This window comes from Silurus aristotelis (assembly GCF_946808225.1).
Source record: "Silurus aristotelis genome assembly, chromosome: 20".
NCBI lineage: Eukaryota > Metazoa > Chordata > Actinopteri > Siluriformes > Siluridae > Silurus > Silurus aristotelis.
In genome coordinates this window covers 10,172,430-10,198,841 of record NC_139593.1, presented here as the reverse complement: position 1 = coordinate 10,198,841, position 26,412 = coordinate 10,172,430, and the positions used below count along the sequence as shown (strand labels likewise).

At 38.9% G+C, this 26,412-nt stretch overlaps 2 protein-coding genes and 1 long non-coding RNA gene across 4 annotated transcripts; 2 read left to right on the top strand and 1 right to left on the bottom strand.

Moving 5' to 3' along the window:
• The first annotated feature begins 96 nt into the window (after window positions 1–96).
• cUnh19orf67 (chromosome Un C19orf67 homolog) lies at window positions 97–7,068 on the top strand. Its single transcript, XM_083523029.1, has 9 exons — window positions 97–160; window positions 1,188–1,296; window positions 1,407–1,532; window positions 1,640–1,817; window positions 2,335–2,476; window positions 3,161–3,261; window positions 4,246–4,500; window positions 4,982–5,140; window positions 5,442–7,068. Exons 3-9 carry the CDS (start codon window positions 1,442–1,444, stop codon window positions 5,587–5,589), a joined length of 1,074 nt encoding a protein of 357 aa, XP_083379155.1. The 5' UTR covers window positions 97–160; window positions 1,188–1,296; window positions 1,407–1,441; the 3' UTR covers window positions 5,590–7,068.
• Window positions 5,788–22,937, bottom strand: prr36a (proline rich 36a). 2 transcript variants are annotated; one of them, XM_083523003.1, is made up of 6 exons: window positions 22,678–22,937; window positions 15,318–16,020; window positions 15,156–15,237; window positions 13,594–13,763; window positions 10,884–13,457; window positions 5,788–8,611 (listed from the first exon to the last, which is right to left on the bottom strand). In XM_083523003.1, exons 2-6 carry the CDS (start codon window positions 15,931–15,933, stop codon window positions 7,575–7,577), a joined length of 4,479 nt encoding a protein of 1,492 aa, XP_083379129.1. In that variant the 5' UTR covers window positions 15,934–16,020; window positions 22,678–22,937; the 3' UTR covers window positions 5,788–7,574. The 2 variants fall into 2 exon arrangements, with proteins under 2 accessions (XP_083379129.1, XP_083379130.1); XM_083523004.1 differs by lacking the exon at window positions 22,678–22,937 and adding an exon at window positions 22,578–22,602.
• Window positions 22,938–23,995: 1,058 nt separating this feature from the next.
• LOC310716142 lies at window positions 23,996–26,244 on the top strand. The gene is made up of 2 exons (XR_014530509.1): window positions 23,996–24,354; window positions 24,387–26,244. It is a non-coding gene; the product is annotated as an uncharacterized lncRNA (long non-coding RNA).
• Window positions 26,245–26,412: the final 168 nt, after the last annotated feature.

Genomic DNA, 26,412 nt, shown 5'->3' with positions numbered 1-26,412 from the left:
ATATATATATATGTATATACTCCCTGGTGGGAGTAAAGGAAAAGCAGCCATATATATATATATATATAAACTCAAAGGTGTTAAGTGCATGTTGGCTGCTTTTCCTTTACTCCCACCAGGTCCAACTTATCCCAACCTATATCAACTGGTTTTAGATCAGGTGATTGTTTTGGCCAGGTCATCTACTTTTTACCTACACATAATCCTATGAAAGGGGCGGGGCTTAAACAAACAAACAAACAAACAAGTAAACAAACCATTGAATTAAGGCTAAGGCTAGGCAGGCTAGTTTTTGGCTAAATTGTGTGTGTGTGTGTGGGGGGGGGGGGTTCTATTATTCACCTGTTGTTCTGCTGAAACATAATTTACAGTATATGTTTACATACATGAATTAGGGCAGTTTTGTAATAATCATTAAATGTGTTTAACCTTTTTTATGGACGGTAGCAAATGATTTGTATGGTGTGTAGATGGAGTATTGTGGTGGGAGGGCAGAGCAATGAGTGGGGGGGTGACAATAGGAATCTGGTCTAGAAACGCCCTGTTCAGATCAGCCAATACCATCAGCCAATACACCTGTTCTTATATGGCCAAAGTGAGAAACTCTTATTCACTCAGATATTAATGAGCACTTGAATGTAGCACGAGCAAGCAACTAATAGGAATTTGAATATTAAGTGTGTAACTGTTTTGAAACCAAACAAATTTGCAATATATTTGGTAAATTATTAGTATAAAAAATTGCCCAGCTGAATCTTGATTCTGGTTTCAAACAAGCTGTAAAACTAATCTTGAATCTTCATTAGGAAATTAAACCCGGTAATTTCCACTATTAAATCATGTACTTGTGTTTCCTCCACATGTAAAATGTTCCTGATTCTCACACATACAAGTGCAGCACAAAGCACGATATTAAAGGTTTTCTGATCACTTCTAAACAATTGATTTATTATTATCTATAATATTTTGCAATTCATACAATATATCAAAATCTCATTCAGTATAAAAAAGTATTACCTACCACTGGAGACAGAAACAGTTCTCTAAACAAATAGTAAAGATTAGTAACAAAGTATATTATAATTGTGTTGGGTGTAGAAACTGTAAAAAAAAAAAAGAGAGAGAACTTGATGTGAAATTTCAGAGTCGGAAACGTGTGTTAACCATCATTTTGATGTCCCTTGAAGGCGGCACGTACATCAAGGTTACATAGATCACGTGATCGCTGAGCGCCGACGAGGAGCCTGGATTCGGCTAATACCGCGTTTCAGCTTTAAACAATTGCGGTGTGTAGTAGTAACGTACAAATTCACATCCACCCGTGGATATTTTTTATAACTCGAACATATCTAAGTACTTATATTTTCATTTTATTTATTTTATGATGCTCTTGTGTGTGTTTTTAGTTACCAGGCTAACATATTAGCGTTGTCGGTTAAAAATGGCGGAGCTCGAGCGCGCTGCCGAGGGGCCGATAGAGAAGCTACCGTTTAAAGAGGATTATAACACCGACACATTAAAGAAAGAAGCCGGTAAGCCTTTTTTTTTTAAAGAAAAATGATAATCCTTTCACTTATTCACTTACTATAAATATAACATAATTCAATTCAATTAACTCACTTTGTGTCTTTAATTATAGACTGCAATGCGGTGGTGCCCTCTGTCGGTGAAGGAGCAGACTGCATGGAGGCGCAGCTTGCTTTCTGTTCATTTCCCACTGATCGGAAATTACTGCATAATAAATTACACCTCGTAGAAAAACAACTCCAATATCTACTCAGCAAAGTCGCCACGTATCAGAACCACCTCATCTACAGGTGCACTAAAAGAAAACTACGTGTCAACCCCGAAATCCCATGCTTATAAAATATTCCACATATCACATACATTCCTTAATCTGCAGTAAGTGCATGATTCTGTTTTGTGCAGCGGTGGATCCTGAGCTTATTCTGGAAATACTATGTTAGGTAACTTTGGATGAGACGCCAGAAACGTTTATACACACTTATCCACACCCAAAAGCAATTAAGCGTAGACAGATCACATGCCGGCATGTTGAGAAGAAAACTGGAGAACCCAAAGGAAGCCCATGCACATATTTGAAACTTCATACAGACACTAACCCAAACTCAGAGGGTCAAATTTCATGGTTTTACTTGATGGTTCTTCAGTTTGCTAAATGATTTTTGGCTCCCTGTTATAGTGTACGATATACAACCTTTGATGTTTACCCCATCGAGACAAACCAGGGAATTGTTTTTGAAGAATGTTTTATTATTGTTAATGTAAATCAGTTTTCAACTGAAAAGCATCACCGTTGCATGTTTTTTCTAGTGGAGATCATGCCCAGAATGAAGCTTTTGCTCGTGTGGTGCCAAAAGTCCTGGAAATATCTCAGCCCTATTTCGACTACATGGAGTCTGCCGCCCGTAACACGGTTTCTGGCCAATCACTGCCCATGCACATACGTATTCAGGTAAGATCGTGGTCAAAATGACTTACCAGAATGTTCTAGATCTGTTTTTATCTAAAGTAAAAAAACTGATAAATACACTGATCAGGCATAACATATACCATTATGACCAGTGAAGTGAATAACACTGATTATCTCTTCATCATGGCAGCTGTTAGTGAGTGGGAGATATTTATAAGGCATCAAGTGAACATCTTGTCTTTGAATTTGATGTGTTAGAAGCAGGAAAAATGGGCAAGCGTAAAGATTTTAGTTTGACAATTGCCAAATTGTGACGGCTAGACGACTGGGTCAGAGCATCTCCAAACCTGCGGCTCTTGTGGGATGTTCCTGGTCTGCAGTGGTCATTATCTATTTAAAGTGGTCCAAGGAAGGAACAGTGGTGAACCGGCGACCGGGTTATGTACGGCTGAGGCTCATTGAAGCACTTGGGGAGCGAAGGCTGGTCCGTGTGGTCCGATCCAACAGACGAGCTTCTGTAGCTCAAACTGCTGGTTAATTGCATTTTCTCTTAAAGTACACGAAGAGACCTATTACAGAGCATGGCCATTAAGAAATTATTTCGAGATTATAGAGGTTTTTCTTTTTTCCACACTGATTCCAGCTACTGTAAATTCTAGCAGCATTGTTTCAAGATGCTTAATTTGTTGAAAAAATTCACCATCTCTCATCTGTCATTACCCACAGTTAATGCAGTTCTCCCAGCAACTGTGTTTTCAGCTGGAACAGCTGGTCTTAACATACGCTTCATACGGGTACCTCTCTCTGGCCGAGACAGACCCACTGGGGTAGGACATCATTCCCTTCTGTTTGGTATCAGTATATGTTGCAATTATGCTGAGAGTGTAGATGAAGCTTGTTAAAAAAATTTGCTTTGTTTATACAAACCATTAGTTACTTGCAAGATCTTAAGCTGCGTTCTTGTTTCTGCAGCTGATGCAAATGATACCGGCTGAAATTTTGTAGTAAAAGTTTGACTTTGCATGAAGAGGGTTTCCTATTTGTTTACTACTACATTTGTATGTTGTAAAAATGGTGTTGTTTCACCAGACTAAAGATTAACGTAAGTGATATATAGGCATAAAATATGCTTCTTTTATAATGAGTTTATCATGTTTTTTATATAGTTTTAATGAATATTTTTATTTTCTGTTTTCATTATGAATATTTATCTATGTGACTATATTAATCTATGTTTGCAGCATCTGACAACAAAAATAAACAAGGCTATACCTTTTATTGTGATTCTATTTCCTTTCTTTCTCTTCCTCACGTTCTCAAGACTGGGAAATTTTGGTTCTTATGATGGTCTCATCAAGTGAAGAAAAATCAATATGGCTGCTCACAGCAATCAACTGTGATGCACTTTTTAATGAATCTTTCAGAAATTAAAGTGAATTTGCTTTGGATCCATCAACACAGGCAGACTCACTTGTTACATATATAAAATTCACTATACAGTTCATTATTTTAATCAGGAAAAATATACATATTGCAATATATTCTCATCACAAAATAAATGACGTGATTACGAGTTCCCACTTCTGAAGCAAGTCGAATGCAGCTTGGCCTACTTTCCAAGCCAGAAAACAAAAGTCTAAAAACCAGGATATTAGAAATTTCTTTAATCATATTGTACTATTAAAAGTTTAATAAAATTGTTCTAGCTTGCAGGCTGCTCCTTTAAATGCGTAGAAGGTCTCCGTATGCGGGCTGAAAATTGCTTGATAATCTATAGTGTTTTCTTTGACTCCCCCCCCTCTCTCTCTCAGTATCTCTCATTTCTACATTGGCCAGTGTCAAGTGGAGAACATCAAGATGTCAATCTTCCGTTACTGTCAACCCACCCCTTTCCTGACCTTAACCAGCAATGAGCTGTACAAACGCATGCGCTGGAACGTGAAGCGAATGACAGGGACAGTAGGTGAAGTGGAAAAGAGTGAAAAGAGGACAGAAGGGAAACAAGAGATGGAAATAGGACAGGAGACAAATAGAGAGAAGGGGATGGAAGGCAACAATATAGAGTAGTGAGTAAAACTGAGAGAAATGATCATTCATTCATTCATTCATTCATTTTCTCCCACTTATCCGTAATCCGGGTCGCGGGGGCAGCAGTCTAAGCAGACCCCCGCCTTCGACTGCTGCCCAATCCTCATAGCACCGTCCCTTACGGTCCCTCCTGCAGGTGGTGAGCCCACGGGAAGAGAAATGATCAGTCATTTTTATTTTTTCTGCATAACACACAAAGTAATGTTATGCAGAAGTATATTGTAAAGAAGTGTCTCAAAACATGCCGTAGTCCTATAATTTGTAGCAAAATTCTCGTCGATTTGAAAGAAATTAGACTGAAAGTTTTTATTCCTTTATAAAAAAAAATGTAGCAAGTTCTTGAATATTCAAAGTAAAGAAAATTGTCTCACAAGTACTGTGTTCCCAAACAGGACTGTAATAATGTGGTATAGTATATGCCTACAGAAAACACTTCACAAGTGGCTTGTTTTATTGTAGTTACTTCCTCTGCCATGTGGACATCCATTTAGTGGAAGGAGAGGCACTGAGAGAACTGACAGAAAGAAAGCCAGGGGAGAAAACCGTATCGAGGATGTGGTCTATCGGAAAGTGGGTACAGATCTATCCTGACCCAGACTCTGAAGACATCATTGACTGGTAACAGGCTCTCCACACAATAACCATCTCAGTATAAGAACAAGGGAATTCATGACTAATATCTGTTCACATACAATGGACCATTTGTGCATAGTTAACAATTCTTTGGGCACGTCCTCAAAGCAGCATTGTAATGTTGTTGAGAATTAGAGCGGTCAATTTTTAGGCTCAGTGTGCCGAGCTGTTCAGAATAGTTAAGATTGAAGTTTATTACATTTTAAGTTGGCTTGTATAATTGACATGGTTTGTTTATATTTCAGAAGTTTACTGTAATACTGCATTTGAAATAAATGTGTTGTAGGTTGCTGTGCACAATTCCTCAGGGTCAGTACAAGCCACTGGCGTATCTGGGCGAGGAGGAGCCAACTTCCTGTATTGCCACAGACTGTCTGCTGAAGGTGCTGATTTCTCAGACTGATCAAAGCATCACACAACCTTTAAGACAATGACACGGCAAGAAGTAGTCAGCCAGCCAGCCAGGCGTGAGAACAGCGTTTTTAAAGGTTCAGTAAGAATTCAGTTTCTTTTATTCGTAGTTCTAATTAGTTTTAGAGATACTATCACATGCTTTTGATTCAGTCTTTTTCTGTGGCAGTGTTTTTATAAAATGTTACTCAACCCTTGAAGACAAAATAAATACAACAATCTTCCAATCAGCTTTATTTTATTTATTTTTTTCCTTCAGCATTGAAATGGACAAACGGTAAATTACAGTTTGATCAAATAAATTGAGCTGCCATGGTTTCATAACATCTACAAAACGAATACAAAAATACATTCCTCCATTTGAAAATAAATTACAAAAATATACACAAACTAGTACAGAACAATAATTATATTTCCACTTGTGCATAATGTGATCACAGTTTCTGTATTTCATTTGTAACTCTGATCCCTTTGTTTTTCTATTGATCCCTGATTGTTAATTACAGTGATTCCAGTATGTCTGGCATAAACATTCCTTAAATGCTGGCATGAAGTTATGAAATGTGGCATTCCACACAGTGATTACAGAAACAGTAGTACTGGTCTAAATATTACCTGGATTCCCTGATTGTAGTGTTCAGTGATTAATCTATTAAAGGAATCTTGAATAAAAAAAAAAAAACACAAAATAAAAAACTCAAGACTAAAGTATTAAAAGCACACTTAAAAAGCAAAAACCCCCAAAGTATATAATTTTAATAATCTACTTTTTACAAGAATCTAAATTGTCACAAATCAGCATAATCAAGCATGCAGTCTCAAAGGCTACCAATTTATCTGCACCCATAAATTTACCCAAATTCAAGGAGCATTCTATTTAACTTTGGGGATTATAGTTTTTGGACAAGACTAACCATATACTCAATATGCCTTGTTTATACAGTTTAACATAAATGACCACAAATGACGCACGACACACAAAGACTTTTCACAGCACATTGGCAGTGTAACATGAAACATTCTAGAACCGTTTATAGAATTTGACAAGCTCTTCGGTCACAGTGTAATATATTTGCAAAATTCATATTCTGTCCTGGTTTTAGGAACAATATTGAGGCACAAACAGATTCAATATGGCTTATGACTGTGTGGACTACCACTAACAGTTTGTTGAAGCACTGCATCTGAACAGTTTGTGTATCAAATTATATTGATCAATAAATATCAATTTCATTCCAGAAATATTAGAAGCACCATTTTCTACCAAATTAAGCTGGTTGTGCCGATCCTTCATTTAAATTTAATAGAACATTTTGTGGAATTACTACCATTTTACTCATCCAAGTGTGTTTCCTGTAAACGATCCCCTTTATTAGAATCATTATACCTAATGTTTCATGTATTACTGATGCCTTTCAATCCTTCATACTGTGACTAGTTAACTGGTATGTTAAGACAAGCCTCAAGACTATTCCTTTACTTACTGCATCAGTTAATTAAAATAAACGAATATTGGCTAATCACAACACTTCAGAACTCATTGCCATATCATATTTCATTCCAATTTAATTTTAGGCTTAATAGTGCCAGTTTACTTCCATGCAAGTCTTCAAGATGGTTTACAATGGAGGCAAAAACGAGGCATAAAGAGAATAAGATACATGAGAGAAAGACAGCCAGACACTTGCAATAACAAAATGGCTGACATTTTCATGGCTGTCTGGCAGAGGCAGGGAATTGTACAAAATAAATTAGGATAAACTGTTCAGACACAAAGCGGTCAAATCCTTCTTATACAGTAGCATTAGGTGGAGACAATGGGGAGAGTAAAATTACAGAATCACTGTGACGAAAACAGTTTGTGTAAAAAGGTTTTGTAAAAGTTCTGAAAATTAATTTTCAGAAATTGTTGCTTACAAAGCAAAAACTGAATCCAGTACATGTCATTATTACCCTTTACACCCAAAAGCTGCATTTGTTACTATTAGTCTGGCTTTTCTAGTAGGCCTTAATGATGAGTTTCTAGCTCCACTACTGTCCACTCCCCTTGTGGAGAACTGCCTGAAATCTCAGTTGAGAAGCTGCTAACAGAGGTAACTGTGGCAGAAGGTGGAGTAAGTGGGGGCAAGTTGGGCCACAGGCTTGTCTCTAGTGGGCTCAGTGTCCCAGCAGCTCCACCAGGGAGGAGCAAAAGTGGGCAGCATTTATCTCCATTTAGTAATAAGGTCTGGCTAATCAGCTGCTGGACAATATCAGTTTTCTCATTCCAGTCAAGCTCCTGGGGAGAGCTGGATCCAGAAAGAGGAGGGCTGTCTAAAGCCCCAGAATGAGTTAGACCTTCATTGTACTTTATGGGATTTGGAGATGGTAATGTGCCCAGTGATTGTGGAGAATCTGGATGATCTGAACTGGATCCTACCTCTGGGATGGTTATGTGCACTTTGGGGGAGCATTCATGTTCTACTTTTACTTTCAGCACCAGTTCTCTATCTTCCATTCTGTCTTCCTCTGCATCACTGGTCTCTAATGCCTCATAGATTGTGCACAACCCAGAAGGTGACAGGAGAACCGGAGTTAAATTCTTCTGGTGACTGTTTTGATGCTTAATTTGTTGCTGCTGTTCCAGCTCTTGTTGCCACTGCATGATCTGCTGTCTTTGCTTCAGCTCCTGCTGCTGCTTTTGAATCTGCAGATGAAGCAGATCCCTTCTTTGTTCCTCCAGCTCCTTCTCTTTCTCCTCCCTGTTCTGTTCAAGCTCTTCCTCCACTTGCGTTACCTCCTCCTTTTCCTCACCATTTTCTTCCTTCATTGGTCTCTCTGCCTTTCGGATTTGTTGTTCCCGCCTCTGTTCAATCTCGTCTAGCTGCTGCTGATGAAGTTCTAGCCTCCGGAGTTGAGAATTACACCCCACATCTGGCTTCCTTGGAGGAAGATCAGAAGGCAGTCGGGTCACAAGATCCACACGCAGTCCCGACTGATGCTTGGGTGGCCTTTTTTTGTGGACTCTGGGCACTTTTTCTTTCTGCTGAGCACAGAGGTCACTTCCTGTGAACATGGCAAATAGATGTTAGAAGAAGAAGAAAAAAAAGAGGGATAAGATGGTAGAGTGCTATGTACACACAAGTAAAACAAAGCAGTAAATGAAAGATGGAAAAAATAGAGTTGGAAGTGGAGGACCACAGAAAGCAGGGCAGAGAAAGTTCATAGACAAAAAGTATTTAATATAAAAACATTCATCAGAATAAGAATACTTCATGAGATTTTGTGCAGTGAAAGCGGCCACGCCCTGTATATGCAGTAACCACCGACTATTGTGAAGAGTGAAAAGGCTTGTGTTTAAAAAAAAAAAAAAAAAAAGAAAATATACAACCACTTCAACCAAAGCAACTGGATGAATACATGCAAGCACCATGCGTATCAAAGTAGCAATATGTGCAAATAAGAAGGAGCACACGCACACCACACACGAGCATGCCTCAAGCAACAATTACAGTGAACAAGATCACTGTACTAAGTGCAACATAATTCAGTTAAAGGGTGCACATCATTTAGCATATTAACGTGGACAGACCAAGTGATTGTCTTTTGCAAGTCAGTGCATGTCCTCCATTAAAACAAACAAAAAGCTCATCTGACAGAATTGAACTTTGAATGGTGGTCAAAGCATAGCAATTGGTCAGCCCCAAGTGGTGGGTCAGATGAACAGCAGAAGAACCAAACCACATGGAGATGAAGGCATTTGAAAGGGTCAAACAGGGAAAGGACAACTAAGCACCTTGGTATAGAATGAGATCCAGAAGCCTTGTAGATCTCGAGCTTGCTCCTTCCCTCTGGATGGTGGGATTCAAGAAGGAGTCAGGATAGATTGGTGGTGGGGGGTGAAGGCATAGAGGGGTACACTAAAATAGTGGAAGCAGACTGGAATAGGAGCCAACTCCAGTTTAACAAATGTAACAATTGTGTGTAAAAGGTGGTAAAGCTGCCATTAAAAGAAAATTGTTTACTAGATTAATATGTCCATGTATGTAGAAATTTAAACAACAGGCCATGCGGTTTTTAATTCTTGTTTTCTCATCACCACAACTTTACACTTGACATAATCGTTTCCTCATGTTCAGTACTTAATTTTTGTCTATTTGTAATAAGAGCATGTTCTAGAGGCAGCATCATGGATAATAACTAAGCATTTGTGGCAGCGGCGAGCATGTGCCCATGCATCCGTTGCCACAAACGTTTATTGTTATTATCTTTGCTGCTGCATCTAGAACATTCCTTTTTCTGTGTATTCGTCATAAGAGCGTGTTCTGTAGGCATCTTCGCAGCATCCTGATAAACAAAACCATTTGTGGCAGCCAATGGGGGCACCCTCTGCCACATATAGTTATGGTTATGAATATACAGAAAAATTAAGACCTGATAATGAGGAAACGAGAATAAAATTTATTATAATGCATGGCCTCTTAGGACTTTTGTAGGAATTAACCCTCAACATAAATAAAACCATAATACTTGAATATAAATTTTAAGTATGTATGCAACAATTAAATTTGGGGTTGGAGGAAACTATTCAATCCAATGTCTGGATTTTGGATTATGCTTGTTATGCATTAAACAATGGTCATTTTAATTCTGCATAAAACACATTGTTATCAGTTATCAATTATAATCACCTTTTAATTAAAAATAAAATACTGAAAAAAGTTGGTAGTGTTAAATGTCTATCCTTTATTTAAAGCTAGGACAGTAAATACTCAAAAAGGAAAAAAAAAATATATAGTTCAAAACATGTGTATGGGTTAAGCAAACCCACTAGTGCAAAGAAGAAACAAGGCATGTGTGTGGAGGAGGGGGTACAGAAGTAAAAGTCAAGAAGAAAGGAGACTTACAAACTCAATGAGAAGAGTAAACAAAATACAAAAACAATTAATTAGTATTTGTATTTAAAATGCCATGATAATTACACAAAAATTGTCCAAGCCCACAGTTCCTTCATGTTGAAGTCATTATATGTACGACAAACACCACAATTCATGCCAGTCAAAGGCAATACTTTAAAAAAAAAAAAAAAAAAAGGAGTCAAACAAAACAGTCTAATTGGAAATAGAAGTAGTTATTGCACATACAGGACTTTTAAGCCATATATTGGTAACTTACCATTAATAATGTTAGAGTGGCAATACCATTTTAAATGATCAACCTCTTTTTTTCTACCTCTTAAAATTCTCCAATTTTTGGCATTAAGACAAACCTGGGAAGACCCTGACAGACGGCAAAGAACACTGAAAGGTGCATTGGCAAAGTGTAGTCTATACATTACCTGTCAAGAAGCTATCAGTTTTTTCGCATATTGTGGAGTAATAGGGATGTGGTGCATCAAGATCCAAGTTTTGTTGGTGCTCTGTTGGTGAAGGGGAAGAGCTATCCAAGCCTGTCTGACTGGGGACAATGCAAGGCTCTGGCAACTCCTCAGTGACCTTCCCACAGAGCATGTACTGCTGCTCAGGGTTCATCTGGAACTCTCCTTCCTGTTCAAGGACATTAGCAACTGCAGGAGCATCAGCAGGTGAAAGGTTCAGCTCCTTAATAAGTGATAGGTCTTTGGCTTCATCCGGGAGCTGCTCTTCATTTTCGAGAGAGAAAATGCCTGGGCTTTTGATACAACTCTCTGTGGTAGACTGAGCATTAGAGTTAGAGGTGGTGCACTCAAAACCATAGGAGGCAGCCGAAGTGGCAGACTGAGGAGTATCACTTCCACCACCTCCCTCCATCTCCACGCATGCCTCCTCACATTCCTCCACCAAGGCAGACATGCTGTGAACAGCTTGCTTACTGTCAAAGCATTCATTTCCGGTGGAACCAGTTTCAATAAGGTCACTGATCTGCATGTCCCCTTCTGTATCACTGGCCTCTTCCCCTGTGGCAGAAGAGTGGGAGGATTGTGCAGAAGTAGTCACAGTTGACAGACCAACAAACATGTCATCTGCAGGCAAAGTCTCCGGTTCTTCCTCCTCATGTTCAGATCCTGCACACTCAGATTTACAGAGACCTAGATCCTGCATAATGTCTGGCAAAACTGGTAACGGCAGTTTTGGGTTCTCTAGTCCAGGGCTAATATTGTAGTCTTTTGGCTCCTCAGGTGTGCTTGCATCTCTGCTTGTATTGATTGCTCTTTCGGGGCCCACTAGAGTGCTAGACCGAGAAATGTGTTGGGAATAGGATGTCAATCCTTGACTAAAGCCCATATCAATCTTTGCAGCATGCACTAAAGGCAGCTCAGATGAGCTTGGAACTGGATCTCTAAAGCCTGGAGACTCAGGAGAGGAAAGATCAGTATTGGCACTTTCAACATCCAAACAGGCTTGAGCAGCAGGTTGCTTTGGTGATTCAGAGTATGTTTGCCATGGGTTGGAGACACAGGTAGAATCTGATTGAAGTGACTGCATCCACGCATCAGCAAATTGACTTTCTGCAGAAAGTGCAGCAGGAACAATAGATGAAGGTTGCATACGGTTCAGGTTGTCCAAGCGGTAGTCTTCTGCCAAGTCATCTTCATCTGCATTTCCATAACTCTCAAGACCACTCTCTGTGATGCCCTCACTTGCCATCTCTACATCATCGTCCTCATCCTCATTGTCATTGCACTGCCTGTGTGGGTCTTCAGTCATTTCTGATCCCACTTCCATATCGTCAACATGATCCTCATCGTCATCTTCATAATAGTCATCCTCTTCATTGACCGGAATATCAGGGAACTTCTCAAAGTCTGGAGATCCAGCTGATGCACCTTCACCATCAGCACCTTTTAGGCTAGCCTCACCTAGGTCATCCATACTTTCAGTACCCTCCAAAACACCAGGAGCACTAAGCTCTGAGGCCCCCTGCTGGCTGCAGCTTACATCCTCCGAGTCAAATTCTGAGGGCAGGCCTCCTGCTCGCCATACTGAACCAGTCAGACCTGCTGAACCAGGCCTGGACTCTTCAGTGGGCTGTGTACCACTCATGTCAGATACAGATACCTGCTGACTGCCCTCCCTCTCCTCATCTTCATCCTCTTCCAAAGTGCAAATTATTTGCTCTTGCTTCTCAACAACCTCCAAATCCTTAGGAGGCACTTCGGCAGTAAGTGGGACCTCACATGGAGAAGCAGTTACAGCATCTTGCTCATTCAGTTCTTGTGCCATTGGTGCTACAACCAAAATATTGTCATGAACATTTTCAGGTTCAGGGACTAGGGTTGGCAGATTAGATGTTACAAATACTGGCACATTAGCTTCTGACTGAATGGTTAATGGTTCATCATCTATTGTTTGTTTGATGGAAACGCACTCTACATTTGTAGGCTCTGAGGCAGGTACTTGTAATCCTTCTTCCTGACCTTCCACAAGTGCACTGGTCTGTTGATCATGCTGCGCTAGCGCTACTGAAGGTGCGTCCATCACAGAATCTACAGGTGCTATGGCTGCAGTTGTTTCAGAGGCTGCAGTTGTTACAGAGGCTGCAGTTTCCAAAACTGCAGAGGGCTCCACAGGCTCAGATGATTGTTCTTTAGAAGGTTTTTCTGTGACAACTAATGGCAAAACAGACTGTGTTGGTTTGGCTGTTTGATGCTTTACAGAGCTACCATTTGCTCCCTGCTTTTGGTTATTGAAGTCTCTGGCCATTTTGCCTGCAGCAGGGCATGAGGAAATATTTCGAGGACTTGGGGGGACCTTTCGTGTTGGTACTTGTTTTGCTTCATCCAATTTTGGTTGAGAGGGTTTCGGGCCCGCTAGTAATCGCTTTGCAGCAGGTTTGGGAGGTTCGGGTTTGGAAGCCTTTGTAGCCGTAGAGCGCGTAGTGGTGGTAGAGGCCATTGGTTTTCTGAATGCTGCACTGGTGGTTGTTTTCATATCTAGAATGCAAAAGAAGATTTAAATAGGTACCCGCAAACTTTTGAAAAGGTAAAATGCCATGGGTAAATGCCTATACACCGAAGACCACTCCTTTTTAAGAAGTGTAGTTTTCAAGATGGGGAAAAGTTGCCCTACCTTTTTTAGCTGCTACAGAAGCGGAGACTTTTGAAGGCTGTGATGATGCAGAGTCAGCAGCGGAGTGAGTAGAGATGACTGTTTTTAATGCTGTTGGTTTACCAGCAGTGGTTGTTAGTCTAACTGGTGCAGTGGAAGTCATAGGGCGAGAAGCAGTTGCTACAGTGGGCCTAAACACAAAAATAATGCTGATTCCATCAAAATGTACTAACCGTGAATAGGGAAGCAGAAATGCTGCCATTAAGATAATGACAAAAGTTGTCTACAAATTCTATTAAATTACAAAAACTTAATTTCCATTGCAATAAAAATAGAAAAAAATTGGCAAAACGGATATTGGGCACAGCTTCTAAATGTTTACAATGCGCAACATGCTTAAATGCTCAAAGCCCCACATGCTTTGATCGTGCTCTCTCCCACAAACTAAGCTTTCACAATGGCCAATTGTTCAGCAATTAACACAAAAGACCTGGACCTACCCATTAGTTTACATCATGTAAATGCAATGAGATGACTGACTGATTCAGAAGTTAAAAAGCAGAAATGGACAGGGTGAGAACATATAAGCAAAGAAATGAAAAATTATGTAGGGAGGTTTTACAAGCGTGACTAAAAATAAGTAAAATGTGTCATGGCAGCCAATAAATATAAGACGACAACGCCGTATAGAGACTGCTATACATCAAAGTACAGTAACATTTAGGGAAATCTCCACTATCCATAAAACCTTTTGTTTTAAAACTGTTAATATCCAGTTTGTTTCTGTATGTGTAGAAAGTATTTTACTATTGTAGAAGTCTTTTACTGCATTCTGTAAAACCGTCAGCTCCAGAGTGCTCTGAAGATGAAATTAACTTAACTTTGTGTCCGTGCACAAGCTTCTATTGCTTGTGGTTGTGCTGGATTTATGCTAATGGGGTTTTTGATCCAATAAAGCATTGCATTAGGGAGGAAGTACACATTTTTGTCAGCGGTTGTACAGTGATTTTGTCACCAGTTCTGTTGACAAAATTACAGAATAAATTAAAGGTTTGTGTGAAGGAAAGTATAGGTCGACCAATTAATCGGTTTTGCTAAATAATCGGCACCCGTAGTTAAATGCGGGAACTATCTGTAAAAATTCATACCGATTTTCTAGCTTCTGGTCCAAGAGCAGCCTCTAGAGGTGAATCACTGACACCATCGTTTTTTTTTTATTCAATTTTTTAAAAACACACATACGAGACTGTGTGCTGCACTGAGAGTGCTATATTTGATTTATTAATTACATAATTATATTTAGTAATGAATATATTCATGTTTTTTATTTTTGTTATAAAGGACAGTATAATTTTACATTGTGTTTTTTTTATCCAGTATCCATTTAAAAAATTATGAAATTAATTAATGGTTGATTAGCAGGTATCAACAAGTACGATCCAACATCGCTATCTGTAAAATCCACAGTAAACCTCTAAAGGAAACTTCAGCACACTAAAACTAGCAGCAAAACAGAAGGGGCTGGATTGTACCCCCCAATTAAAGTACAAATGCAACAAACACTCCTACATCATCGGGCTTACCTCGTTGTCTTTGGTATGGGGGCAGCTTTAGAGGGAGCTGAAACACTGGCTTTGGCAGTAGGTGCATGAGTAGGCCTTGGTGCTGCAGGAGAGACCGATAGATAGGTTGAGCAACACTGTTTAGAAATAAGACATTTGCGAAGTATTTCCTTTGAGCTGTACCTGTGGTCTTGGGTTTGAATGAAGCATTGCTGGCTTCTGCAACTGGCATTTTGCCCAGTGTCAAGGAGTTTGTTCCTGCTGCCGTTTTCCTTACCCCGCTGCTTGTGGAGGGCACTGGCCTGGAAGACCCAACAGCTTTTCTTTCAGCTGCCTTCATCTGCATTCTTGGAGCTACAGTTGTTGCAGTGGGCACTTTCTTGACTTGAGCAGATGTTCCACCAGAGGTACTTTTTATCTCTGTGGCCGTACTCACAGGTTTCTTACTTGCACCAATTGACGCAGTCTTCATAACACCATTGGCCACTCGGCTTTGAGCTGTAGTGGAGCGAGATGTGGGACCTGTTGCAGTGGTTGCTTTAGTGCCCAACTTGGTCTTTACTGGTGCTTTAGTCTTGTCCTTAGGCTTTAAAAACTTTCCATTTACCTCTTTATCAAGAGGCGGCAACACTGCATGTGCTCCTTCCTGCATGCCTTCATTTTGAGGCTTCTCAGGCTGTGGAGACGATGGACTCGAGTCTTGATGTTCCTGCTCCTCATTGACAGCAGCTCCAGGAACAGGCTCAACTGCATCATCCGCTGGCTCAGCCGGAGTTGTAGCTACTCCATCTGGTTTCATCTCAACTGCTGCCTGATAATTTGTGCCTGTTAATACTGTGCTGTACACGCCTTAATCCAGTATCAGGTGTTAGAACGGCAACTTTACCTTCAAATAAACAGAATGAAAAGAAAATTAACCAATAACGTTCAAGAAAACAATTTTCTCGGACAAAAATATTCATTAATACAAATGATTTATAGTTACAAAATGTATTAACTTTCAAACTAACATTCAAAAATCCAAGTATCTTAAAAACTTCAGTAAGACTCCCGTTTTAAACACTCAGTACTGCTTCATTTGATTCACCAGTTCTTTAAAAATAGTTTTGCACTCACTATAAATTCCATTTGCCTGATTTATAATTACATACATAATATTACTGAGTGAGTCACTTAGTTAAGTTTCGACACCATGTTAGCATCGGAACTATATACATGGCAGACAAGTCATCAAATCCCAAAAAAATGTTAATTACTTTAGAAAACATTTCATCTAAATATGAGACAAAAATAAACAAATTTAGTATGAAAAATCCCTTGTGAACATGTTTCTGAATAAAAGCGTTTTCTAGCAGTATAATAATGACAATCCAACAAGATGTGTTTAATAGTCAGAGGATCTTGACATGAGACATAAGGGAGGAGCTTCACCTATCAGTAGAAACACATGTACTTAACACAATTTTGTGTGCAGTGGGTTTAATTTTGTTGAGTGGCCACATATTTTGTGGTTCTGTTGCACAACCACGCAGTTCTACTGAAGTTTGAAGATCGTTAGCCACTTTAGGAATGCTGAGTCATGCTGGTCACTAAGAGAATTGTTAGTGCTTTAGAGAAATGTACATGGTATTCAACAAAAGATAGTGGAGATTGTGGAGGCTTTACTCAGATTTCTGTATTCCTTAATCTGTTGAGTTTCCTTTGGCATATTATTACTGTAACCATATCCTGTTTTGTGAATTACAAGTGAGGTCAAAGCAAAATGTGCAAAAAACTTAAAATGGAAGCAGAAACCCTTTGAGAAAGAGAAAAAAGAAAAAGCTTTGAACCCACTGATCTCTATTCTTTTGCTGCCCTTTAAATCAGGGCTTTTTTCTTTCTCTAAACCTCTACACCCCACTGTCCAATTTTCTTTCCCCCCCCGTCACCCTTATACGAGAGCTGTTCCCTGCTACCAGATGGCCTGGCCAACAGAGCTTTTGTCTAGGTTCAAAAACTGGCTTGACCTGCCACTAACAGGGTGAATAAAACGTGTGGGTGTGTGCTAGGGAAGGTGCGGGATCTAATACAAACAAGACCGAAGCGGTGAAATTCAACTCGCTCTCTGTATTGCAGGACAGAGAGAAAAGACAAATGGAGCATATGAATTAGTGACAAACTAAATAGTTTTTATGTGCAGTACTGATGCAGCCATTTGTACGATGTGTAACGCATGAAAGAGAGAAGTCTCAAAGAATGGTAAATAAATACAGGCACTTCTATAGAGCACCATGAGCCTTTCTAGGTTTACAGAAAACCTCTCAACTTCTTCAGTACATCTGTTAAACAATACACTCATTAATAAAGAATTTGGTTTTTTAAACACTTCACTCGTGCACAATGGTGTTTTCCAAACCGAACATTAACCACATTTAGACTGTTTGAGAAATAACTCAATAGCTGAGGGTTCATTGTCCATAGTACCATAAAAGGGAAAATGGTGTCACCAATCAAGCACTGTCATCACAAAATGATTTTATTTATTTACTCAAAAATAATTGTTTTTTTAAGGTTATTTGAATCTTCTGTGCACAAGTAGGTTGGTAATTGCAGCAACTTCATGCTTCAGATGTCCTTCAATGTTTAAGCCTCAATCAAATGTGTTTTACATAATACCAAAATATGCATATATACATATTTATGCAATGCTCTAAAGACTGATAGCAATGATACCAATAAAAACTGTTAAGGATGAAACGTTTGTAAGAGAAAGCATATTCCTTGCTTTATAAGTAGACAACAGGACATCAGATTTAAAAAGTAGTAGACTGTAAATTAGTAGCAATTTTTTTTTTATTATTCTTTTTTACAATTCCTTCCTAATATAGTTCTGTAGTTCAACACCCATTTTGAGATGGACTTTCTAAGCCAGAAGTCAGCAGGGTTTATTAATTTATTTAGTCTTCATAATCCCACCCCATTTTTATCCTGTAATTTTACCCATTTTCACCCACACAGTCTGGTGTGTGTGAGATTTAGTCTGACCTGATAAATTTGCAGTCTTTGACTTGAGCAGGACAAGAAATATTTCCTTCGTTATGCTCTTTTAAGCACCTTTGTAAAAAATATATCTTGTAGGTGGGAGTTAGCTCAGTCAGAAAACCCCTTTAATCTCCATTTCCTTAGACCAGGATACAAGAACAAGCCCCATTCCTCCCATATATTCATTATTCTGGTCTGCATATTCCATGTCGGCTGGCGTTCTGCCTCTCTGTTTATTAGAGCATAGCCAATAAATATGACCCATTTAATGAGCACGGAGGAAACGTTTAAAGCTAAAGCATGGAACAGGGAATGGCGTATTTACAAAAAGCTTACCGTGTGTGTGATGGCAGGCTTTTGTTGAAGCAGTAGAGGGAGTTTATTAAAGAGCGTGTAAGCGAAGGGTGGGGTTATATTAGCTAGACAACCACAAGCACATTTGGGTGCTCAGTCATGAGACGCTTTTTGCACGATTTATAGAACGTTGGAAAAGCTCACAAATCTCCAGTTTAACAGCTCTTCCAAGCCAAGCTCATGTGTGTGTTTACTGTGTTCCTGTGCAGCTGCAAGCTGGCCACATCCTGCATTCTTGACACCAGAGCCAGCATGATGACCAAATCCATCTTTCCCCTTTATTTCAAAACATCTCTTTTAGCTAAAGCAGTTTTTTTCTGGCCTTCATCTTGCAAAATTAGGTTTAAAAGTGTTTTGTTTTAAGATCATAAAAGCATCCACAACAGCAAACTTGTGTATTTGACAAACTAAACAAGTGCCACTTCTGCCATACAAACACAGGCAATGAAAGGATCATCTGTGAAAAGAGTTCATGAATCCACAGTGCACATAATCTAACCTTAAAAGGCTGCACTTTCACCATGCCAATAGTGCTCACAAAGCTGCAAACTCTTGCTGAAATATCGTTTCTCCTTCATAGCTTTCATACTTTTCATCCTTCTCTCTCCCACAATACTACTATACTACGTCAATGTCCCAACTAGTGAGGGCGCTGGCGGATTGCCAATTTGTAACCCCTCTTACTGGGGCCCTGAAGTGCATCAGCATGAGAAGCAGATTTGAGACTTTGTGGCCCTTTCAGTGACGCTACACTGACTAGATTGCTGTTTATAGTACAGAACCGATGTTGGTTTTCTTGCTAGTGTGATGGTAATGTGATGTTAATAAGATGTATAAAACATGGGTGTAGAATGTCAGTGGAAGATCTTATTTTAAAGTGATATTCATGAAGGATTGTGCTTAGATTAATTAAATTCTGAACTGTTTAGATATTATGGTGGATTTCTAAACACAGGATAAAATAAAAGGCGTCTAAGACAATTTGTTCTGATTCAGGCTTGTTTCTCCCTCATCTGCTACAATCTTTCATCAATACCTTTTCCTGCGATAATGCTCACACAACTTCTAATCCCACCATCAATTTCCTCATTCTTTTGTGACCTATAGAAGCTTATTAGCGCAACCTATAAAACCGGTTTAATCCACAGAGAAAAGGTCCATCCATCAGCAGGAAGACCACACCCTCAATACCCCCACCCCCATTACCAAGCCTTAACCACAGTAATGTCTCTTTTTGTGTTGGGGGTTTATTCAAAACCATGCTTCTGGTGTCCATTAAATGTATGAGCAGAAACCTGAGAGGGTTAACTGATCATGATGGTAGAGATAACCAGGAAATGGCCTGCAGTAGCAACCAGTATCATCTAGCTGCTATAGTATTGGCCATACAAATGTGATAAAATTCCACATTGCATAGCTCAATATCAGGTGTTTGCTTTCCCAGCGTTAAACAAGAAAGTGCCAAATTAGCAGTGGGGGCAAGACAGAAGCATTTGGTAAGCCACTAAAACAGAGAGACAATGTCAGGTGGCAGGCACAGGCCTTTTACCCGCACGCACACAGGACATAAACAAAACTACATTCTTACGTTCGTAGAAAGGTTTTAAAAAACAAGAGTGGTATTAATGGTGAATGGTTGCCTGATGGGTTGAGTAACTTAGCATGATGCAGTAGGGATTTAGCGACCGGCGGTTAGTAATGGATACGAGTCATGCCTAAATGGATTATATAGAGACGAGTTGCTTATAAGCCAAACACTATACTTGAAGCAGGATGTGAGTCAGGCAGTTGCTAAGCTGTTGTTGACAACTATTGAACCCATTTCAAAGCGCTGTAATGGTAAAGCACAATATTCATTACTGACCTGGAAATGGTCCAGTGCCAACATTAAACTCTTGATCCCTTCGCAAAGTTGCGGGCGGTGAAAAAGCAACTTTGAGAGCACTCAAATACTTAATAACCGTTTGGCCCTAAGCTTTAACGATTTGAGAGACTAATCCTACAAACTACACAATCACAAAAAAAGTATTCATACCAACATCACTGGTGTAGCATTTCCACTTTACCAGTCTGCCTAGTGACAATTTCGGAAACAATGTTAAGTTATGCTGAAAGCCCTCACAGAAATGGGTGTCTAAAATAACTTGACACAGCTGAGCTATTACACCAAATGACAAGCCTACAATTTGGCATGCAAGAGAGTAGACAAAGGAATAGCTTCACTAAACACTTGAGCGTTTTGTAAACAAACATGTACAAGCACCATCCATCTTTGTACAAAAGAGCAACATGCTAGATGACTAAATACAGAATGGTCCTACAGGCTCCAATCTTCCTCTCCTGCAGATATTAGTGTTTAGTTAGATCAGGTGTGTTGGAGCAGGAAACAATCAGCTAATTAACAGGCTTTTGTGGGCTGAAATCGGAAACTTAACTATAATGCACAGGACATGGGGTTTCTTCAGGACTCACTATCCAATGGCAAATTTGTTAGATTTCAATTCACTGGCTGTAAACATCTTGTCAGAAAGCTCAGTGTTTGGTTTGAAGGTTGGACCTAGAAGGTTTACAAAAAAGCTTTTTGATGCTGCATATGACATGGGTGGAGCATCTGAAGCTGAAACCAAAACACCAAACTACCAGAATGGTTTAATCTAGCTATCAAAAACCTCAGGAAATTATTCTAGAGACTTGTAAAGCTGTTTCACTCCAATAGATACAACCAGGTTCATGTGTTTCACTACTGAAAAATAGGAATAGGAAATGCAACCACTGGCTTGTTTGTCAGAAACCCCATGTGTGTCATGATGCAAAAAAAAAAAATTTGTACAAATGTCACACCATGGGATTAACTTTCACAAGGTCTGATTAACTGCAATTACACTCTGCAGATGTGAACAAGATCTGTGGCAACACTTATTTAATCATGTTGCAATTCTTGTCTTTTGGCAAATCACATACATACAGATAGAAGGATGAGGATCGAAGTCGAGAACTGTAACATGGCCATGCAACGCAAAACTGTCAACCCATAAACTACAATACAGACATGAGTTCACACAAGCAGCCCAAAGCAGTTGTCACCTTGAAATGACCCATTTGTAAACAGGATGGCTTGCAAATGAGCCCAGAAGTCAGACCAGGAGCACTGCAGCTGCCACTGGCCAACAGGGTTTTTTTTTAAAAAATCCCCATTCCTTAAGTGCAAAACTCACACCTTCCATTCAAAGTCCTGAACTTGTTAGAGACACCATTTTGTGGGTGTAGAAACACATACTGAGATGCAGTCCCATTTCATAAATCAGGAAGGCAAACATGGATTAGGTGACCACCCCGATGTGTAAAAAGCAACCTTTAATTGGAAGTTTACAAAATCAATGATGGTGTATTACAGTTTATCGATTTGATGTGCCAGTTAGTAAGTGTCCGGTAAATGATACGGGATCAGATGACATTTTATCCGGATTCAATCTGAGTTCAGTAGCTCATATGCTTACAGGCACAAACTCGCTTGATTTTACAAAGACAACCAACGCTCACACCACACCAACCAGTCCATGTCTACAACCTCCTATATAAAATAACATCAATTATCGCATGCACCTGTGAACAATCCAGCATCTAGTAATTCCTAAACCAGAAAATCCCAGACTGTGTACCATCATTAGTGCATGACGAAGCCCGAATCAGTCGATCGCTACATAAAAAACAAAACAAAAAAAACATGTTACCATAAGGCCAGGGTTTCAGTAATGGCGCTTTGGGTTAGTAATAAGGAAATGAAAGCCACCAAATTTGCAAGACAGCCATTAGATTCACAGTTTGCAGCGCGCGGCGTGACCAGTGCATGTGAACAACATTCACCGGGATTTATTTCTGAGAAAGAAAAGACGCGTGTAGCCAAACGGATTAAAAAGCCAATGCATGCACGCGCACACACGAGGAAAGAAAAATAAAAACAGCTCCGTTTGGGCATCTCTACCCAAGATAATAATAATAATAATAATAATAATAATAATAATAATAATAATAATAATAATAATAATGAAAGCCGCATTCGCACTCTACCGTCAATTAAATTGGTTTGGTCGAGACACGCAAGCCGGAGATCCACAGCGGCGTGTTTAAAGGAGACAACGTGATGCGTGAAGGGGTTTATTGCACTCACCCGTAGGCCGCCTCTCACGTCAAACCGAGTGCACGCGGGGAGGTAAAGAAAGCGCGAAATTGTAGCGCGCGCTCTACCGCCGTTAGATCAGAGGATGCAGTATAGACTATAATCATGCACAGTCCCAGGAGCGTTAAGACTGGAGCAAGCAAGGCTTCTAAAAGCTAAACATGTTCAGCCCCGTGGTATTTCCGAGACTAAACCCACGCACAAACCCCCGATTTCCCCCGACCTGCCCCGGTGTCTACATTTATAAACTAGCGCCCCTCCCTGGCTCGTCTTTGCTTATGCAAATTAGCCGCGTCGGGTAGCCATGCCCACTCCATCATGACCCATCTTGAACCGTCTCTTCAGTCTGGTTCTGGTTCACGACGCGGTGCTGGAGATATTTAATCACTTACCCGTTTTGTGATTAATCCCGTCGAGTAAAACTGACCCGGTGTTGATACTTCATCCAAACTAGAGCTGTTTAGGCGTTTAGATCATGAGCACAGAGCTGTCTTTTGTTCCTCAAGCTTGCAGCTGTCACTATTACAGAGGGACAGATCGAATGAATGCAAGGTTTACCATGAACCTTTGTTCAGAATGGAGGAAAAGGATGGGCCAGGGATTCAAGCATTCAAGGAACAAGGCCTCCAAACAAACTGCAAGTCACGGCAGCTGAGCTGAAGCATTACATATCAGATGATCAGTGATCATGAAGCACATCATTAAAGCAAGCAGCAGGTTATAGGAATCCACAAAAAGTAATCAATCATGCAAATAAATGTAACAAACAAAAGATCCTTGGTAAATGTCTGAGACACCATATAAGAATGTTGCTATGAACAATAACAGAAAATCAGCCCTTATTATATTTTCTGCCCATATGTCCATGTCTCTGTGTGTAATGTGCAGCAGCGTACATGAGCACTACTTAAGGACTGCTCATGTTACACGTTCCCGAAGAACACATGCAAGTTCATTCTTTTTATTTTTCACTATCGCTGTTGGAGATGGATTCTGAAGAATCGTCCAGGCCATTTCTTATACCTTAATGCATTAAAGTGCAGGTCAATATCTATTAGTGGGGCGTATTCCTAACAGGAATCAAGAATTGCAGTCTAATGTAGCATTTGATAAGCCTTTTAGACTTTTCCTGCATATATCTGCTCCTCAGATACAGGGAAGCTGGATTTCACACACAGGTGGTATGAAGAAGCAGCTGCCATTCTATTCATTTAGGCTTAATGTGTTATATGTAGCACATTTATTGTTAGTATTTTGACCGAATATCAAGCAAATTTTATACGTACAAACAAACCAGGTGTCATGCAAGTGTGCAACTGTGGTACACAACTTGATGATACCACGTGTCTAAAATCACGGATTGCATTTGAAAACGTACAAATTACAACAAGGATTTAATGATAGATTTATATGAACATTACATATGATAAGTATACTTTTTGCTCATATCACAAAAGAAAAACAAGTCAGGAACTCCAGTATAAAAACTTGTGTATATTGATGAGCAATTTGCAGACTAAGATTGCAAACTTAAAAAAAAAAAAAAAAAAAACTTTTTAAATTACTATTAATTTAATACTAATATAGTGTTGCTGCCCCTAGTGGTTGTCCTCCCACTTTCCGAAAATTATTTTTATTGCTTCAAGGTGTGAATGTGTGTGTGTGTGTGTGTGTGTGCGCGCGCGCGCGCGCGCATCCAGGATGTATTTCCATATCATAACCAGTGTTTCCTGAGCCATGATGGAATCATGACCATGCTAAAGTGACCACTGAAGAGCAGACATCCAGACTAATCTACTAGCTAAGAGTTCCAAGTGAATTTAGATGTAGTCGCTTTGAACAGAAAAACCTTCATATTCATAGTTGAATGATGGCAAAACCATTTTTTGCTGCCTATTTGATATTTAAACAGCAGGACGTGGTTTATATCAGAATGGCTTCAGCATCTGTCTATAAAACACATGCTTAATGCTATAACTGTCTACAAAAATAAAATCTTTAAGGTTTAATCAAGTCTGGCAGTGTTGGTGTAGTTTGCATGATGATAGCTCATTTCTCCGATTCTAGAATTGAGATTTGTATGCTTAACATTCCTCAATATTTCTTTACACTCTTCAATACTTTCTAATTAATAGGATACCAAGATCTATAAATGTGACATTTGAAGTCATATTGACTTTTATTACCTGCACATTAACTACAGCTTTTGACATCTGCATCCATATGAATTGCATTTTCTTGCTTTTAAATTGCTACCAAAATTTAATTGTATGGCAAAACCTGATTGGATAACGACATGAATGAGAAGGTTATACTCCTATTTTGGTACACAGGTGTTTTCTGTTTAAGTGGCTGGTGAATGTATTGCAATTGATCAGTGTTAAGACAGCATTAAGAAAATTATTATATATCCAAAATATAAAAAAATGCAAAAAGTTGTAAAATAATTTTAGTTTGAAGAATATATTATTAATTGTCAAACAGTCTTTCACATGTTAGAAATCAAATAACTTTATAAAATGACTTAAACAGGACCAGAGAACTTACTAAGAGAAACTTACATAAAATACACAAAAAAAAATGTATGTTACTTCCTCTATTGAAACCTGCAGTTCGGTTTGAGATCGCTAGTCTTATATGACAATTAACATGACATCTATTTAAATATTGATTTAACCCTCTTTTTTCCCATGGCAAAGTTTTCCATTTGCATGCCATTATCCACACCACAATGACAGTCCTGACCATTAACACACTGACGAAGCCAAATGACTCCTGAACTTTTCACTTATGTAATAAATGGTTCTTAAAGTGACCCAGACCCAAGCTTTAAAAAATGTGTTACATTACTAGAAATCACAACCTACAACCAAAGTTATACTTAATGAGGTCAGTGTTATGGAAGAAAGTTCAGAAATAAAGACTATATGTCTTATAAATAAATTCAGTTCTGAAGGGAGCTGTGGAATTTATATTCAGACCTGCATCATAAACTCATTGCTCATGACTCATTTTTCCACAGTATCTGTTTTAGCTGTAATTTTCCATATTTAAAAAAAAAATGTCACCTTGGCACATGCAGCTCTATTTAATTCCAGAGGGTGTTAGAATTTGTTTTGATAAAGCATGGAGGTAATGGAAAAAACTCCAAAACTCCATCCTTTTGGTTTATCATCAACAACAACAAAAAACTACTCTTTTTTTTCCTGGAAAGATCTTTACAGGAAAGAAAAAAAAAAAGTAGTTTTTTTTTGTTTTTTGTTTTTTTTGTTTTTAAATCAAAGAATACTTTTGTGAAAAGTAGAACAGCTTTAAGACACGATTTAAATCCAGTGTCCTCATACAGTTAGCAATCTGGTTTAAAAACAAACAAAGCAAACGAAAGAACCAACAAAATAAGACTTGGAAATGTTTGTATGTTTCATAAGGATAAAGCAAAATCCTTAATAAGTCACTGCCATCAAACTGCAGAAAATATTTATATAAACACAAACATAACAGATTTAAAGATGTTCTCAATAGGTCCTGTAAATTAAATCAACAAATAGCAACAAAAAAAATCTACTAACTAAATATATTAGCATAAAAATCATCTTTAAATAACCAGAGACAAATAAACATGCCAGACTTTAAAACTATCTAAAAAAACAAAACAAAAAATAAATAAAAAAGCCACAGACATTAAATGCTTGTTAATCTATTCACCAAGCATAAATGATGGAGATA

Excerpts from the sequence above, each read along its gene's own strand:
- cUnh19orf67 (XM_083523029.1), top strand. The coding sequence starts at position 1,442 with ATGGCGGAGCTCGAGCGCGCTGCCGAGGGGCCGATAGAGAAGCTACCG. Across the intron at positions 2,477-3,160 it reads CCATGCACATACGTATTCAG|TTAATGCAGTTCTCCCAGCA; the intron begins GTAAGATCGTGG and ends CATTACCCACAG. Across the intron at positions 4,501-4,981 it reads GAAGGCAACAATATAGAGTA|TTACTTCCTCTGCCATGTGG; the intron begins GTGAGTAAAACT and ends GTTTTATTGTAG.
- prr36a (XM_083523003.1), bottom strand. The coding sequence starts at position 15,933 with ATGAAACCAGATGGAGTAGCTACAACTCCGGCTGAGCCAGCGGATGAT. Across the intron at positions 15,238-15,317 it reads ATTCAAACCCAAGACCACAG|CACCAAGGCCTACTCATGCA; the intron begins GTACAGCTCAAA and ends TCTCTCCTGCAG. Across the intron at positions 13,458-13,593 it reads TTCTGTAGCAGCTAAAAAAG|ATATGAAAACAACCACCAGT; the intron begins GTAGGGCAACTT and ends TTTGCATTCTAG.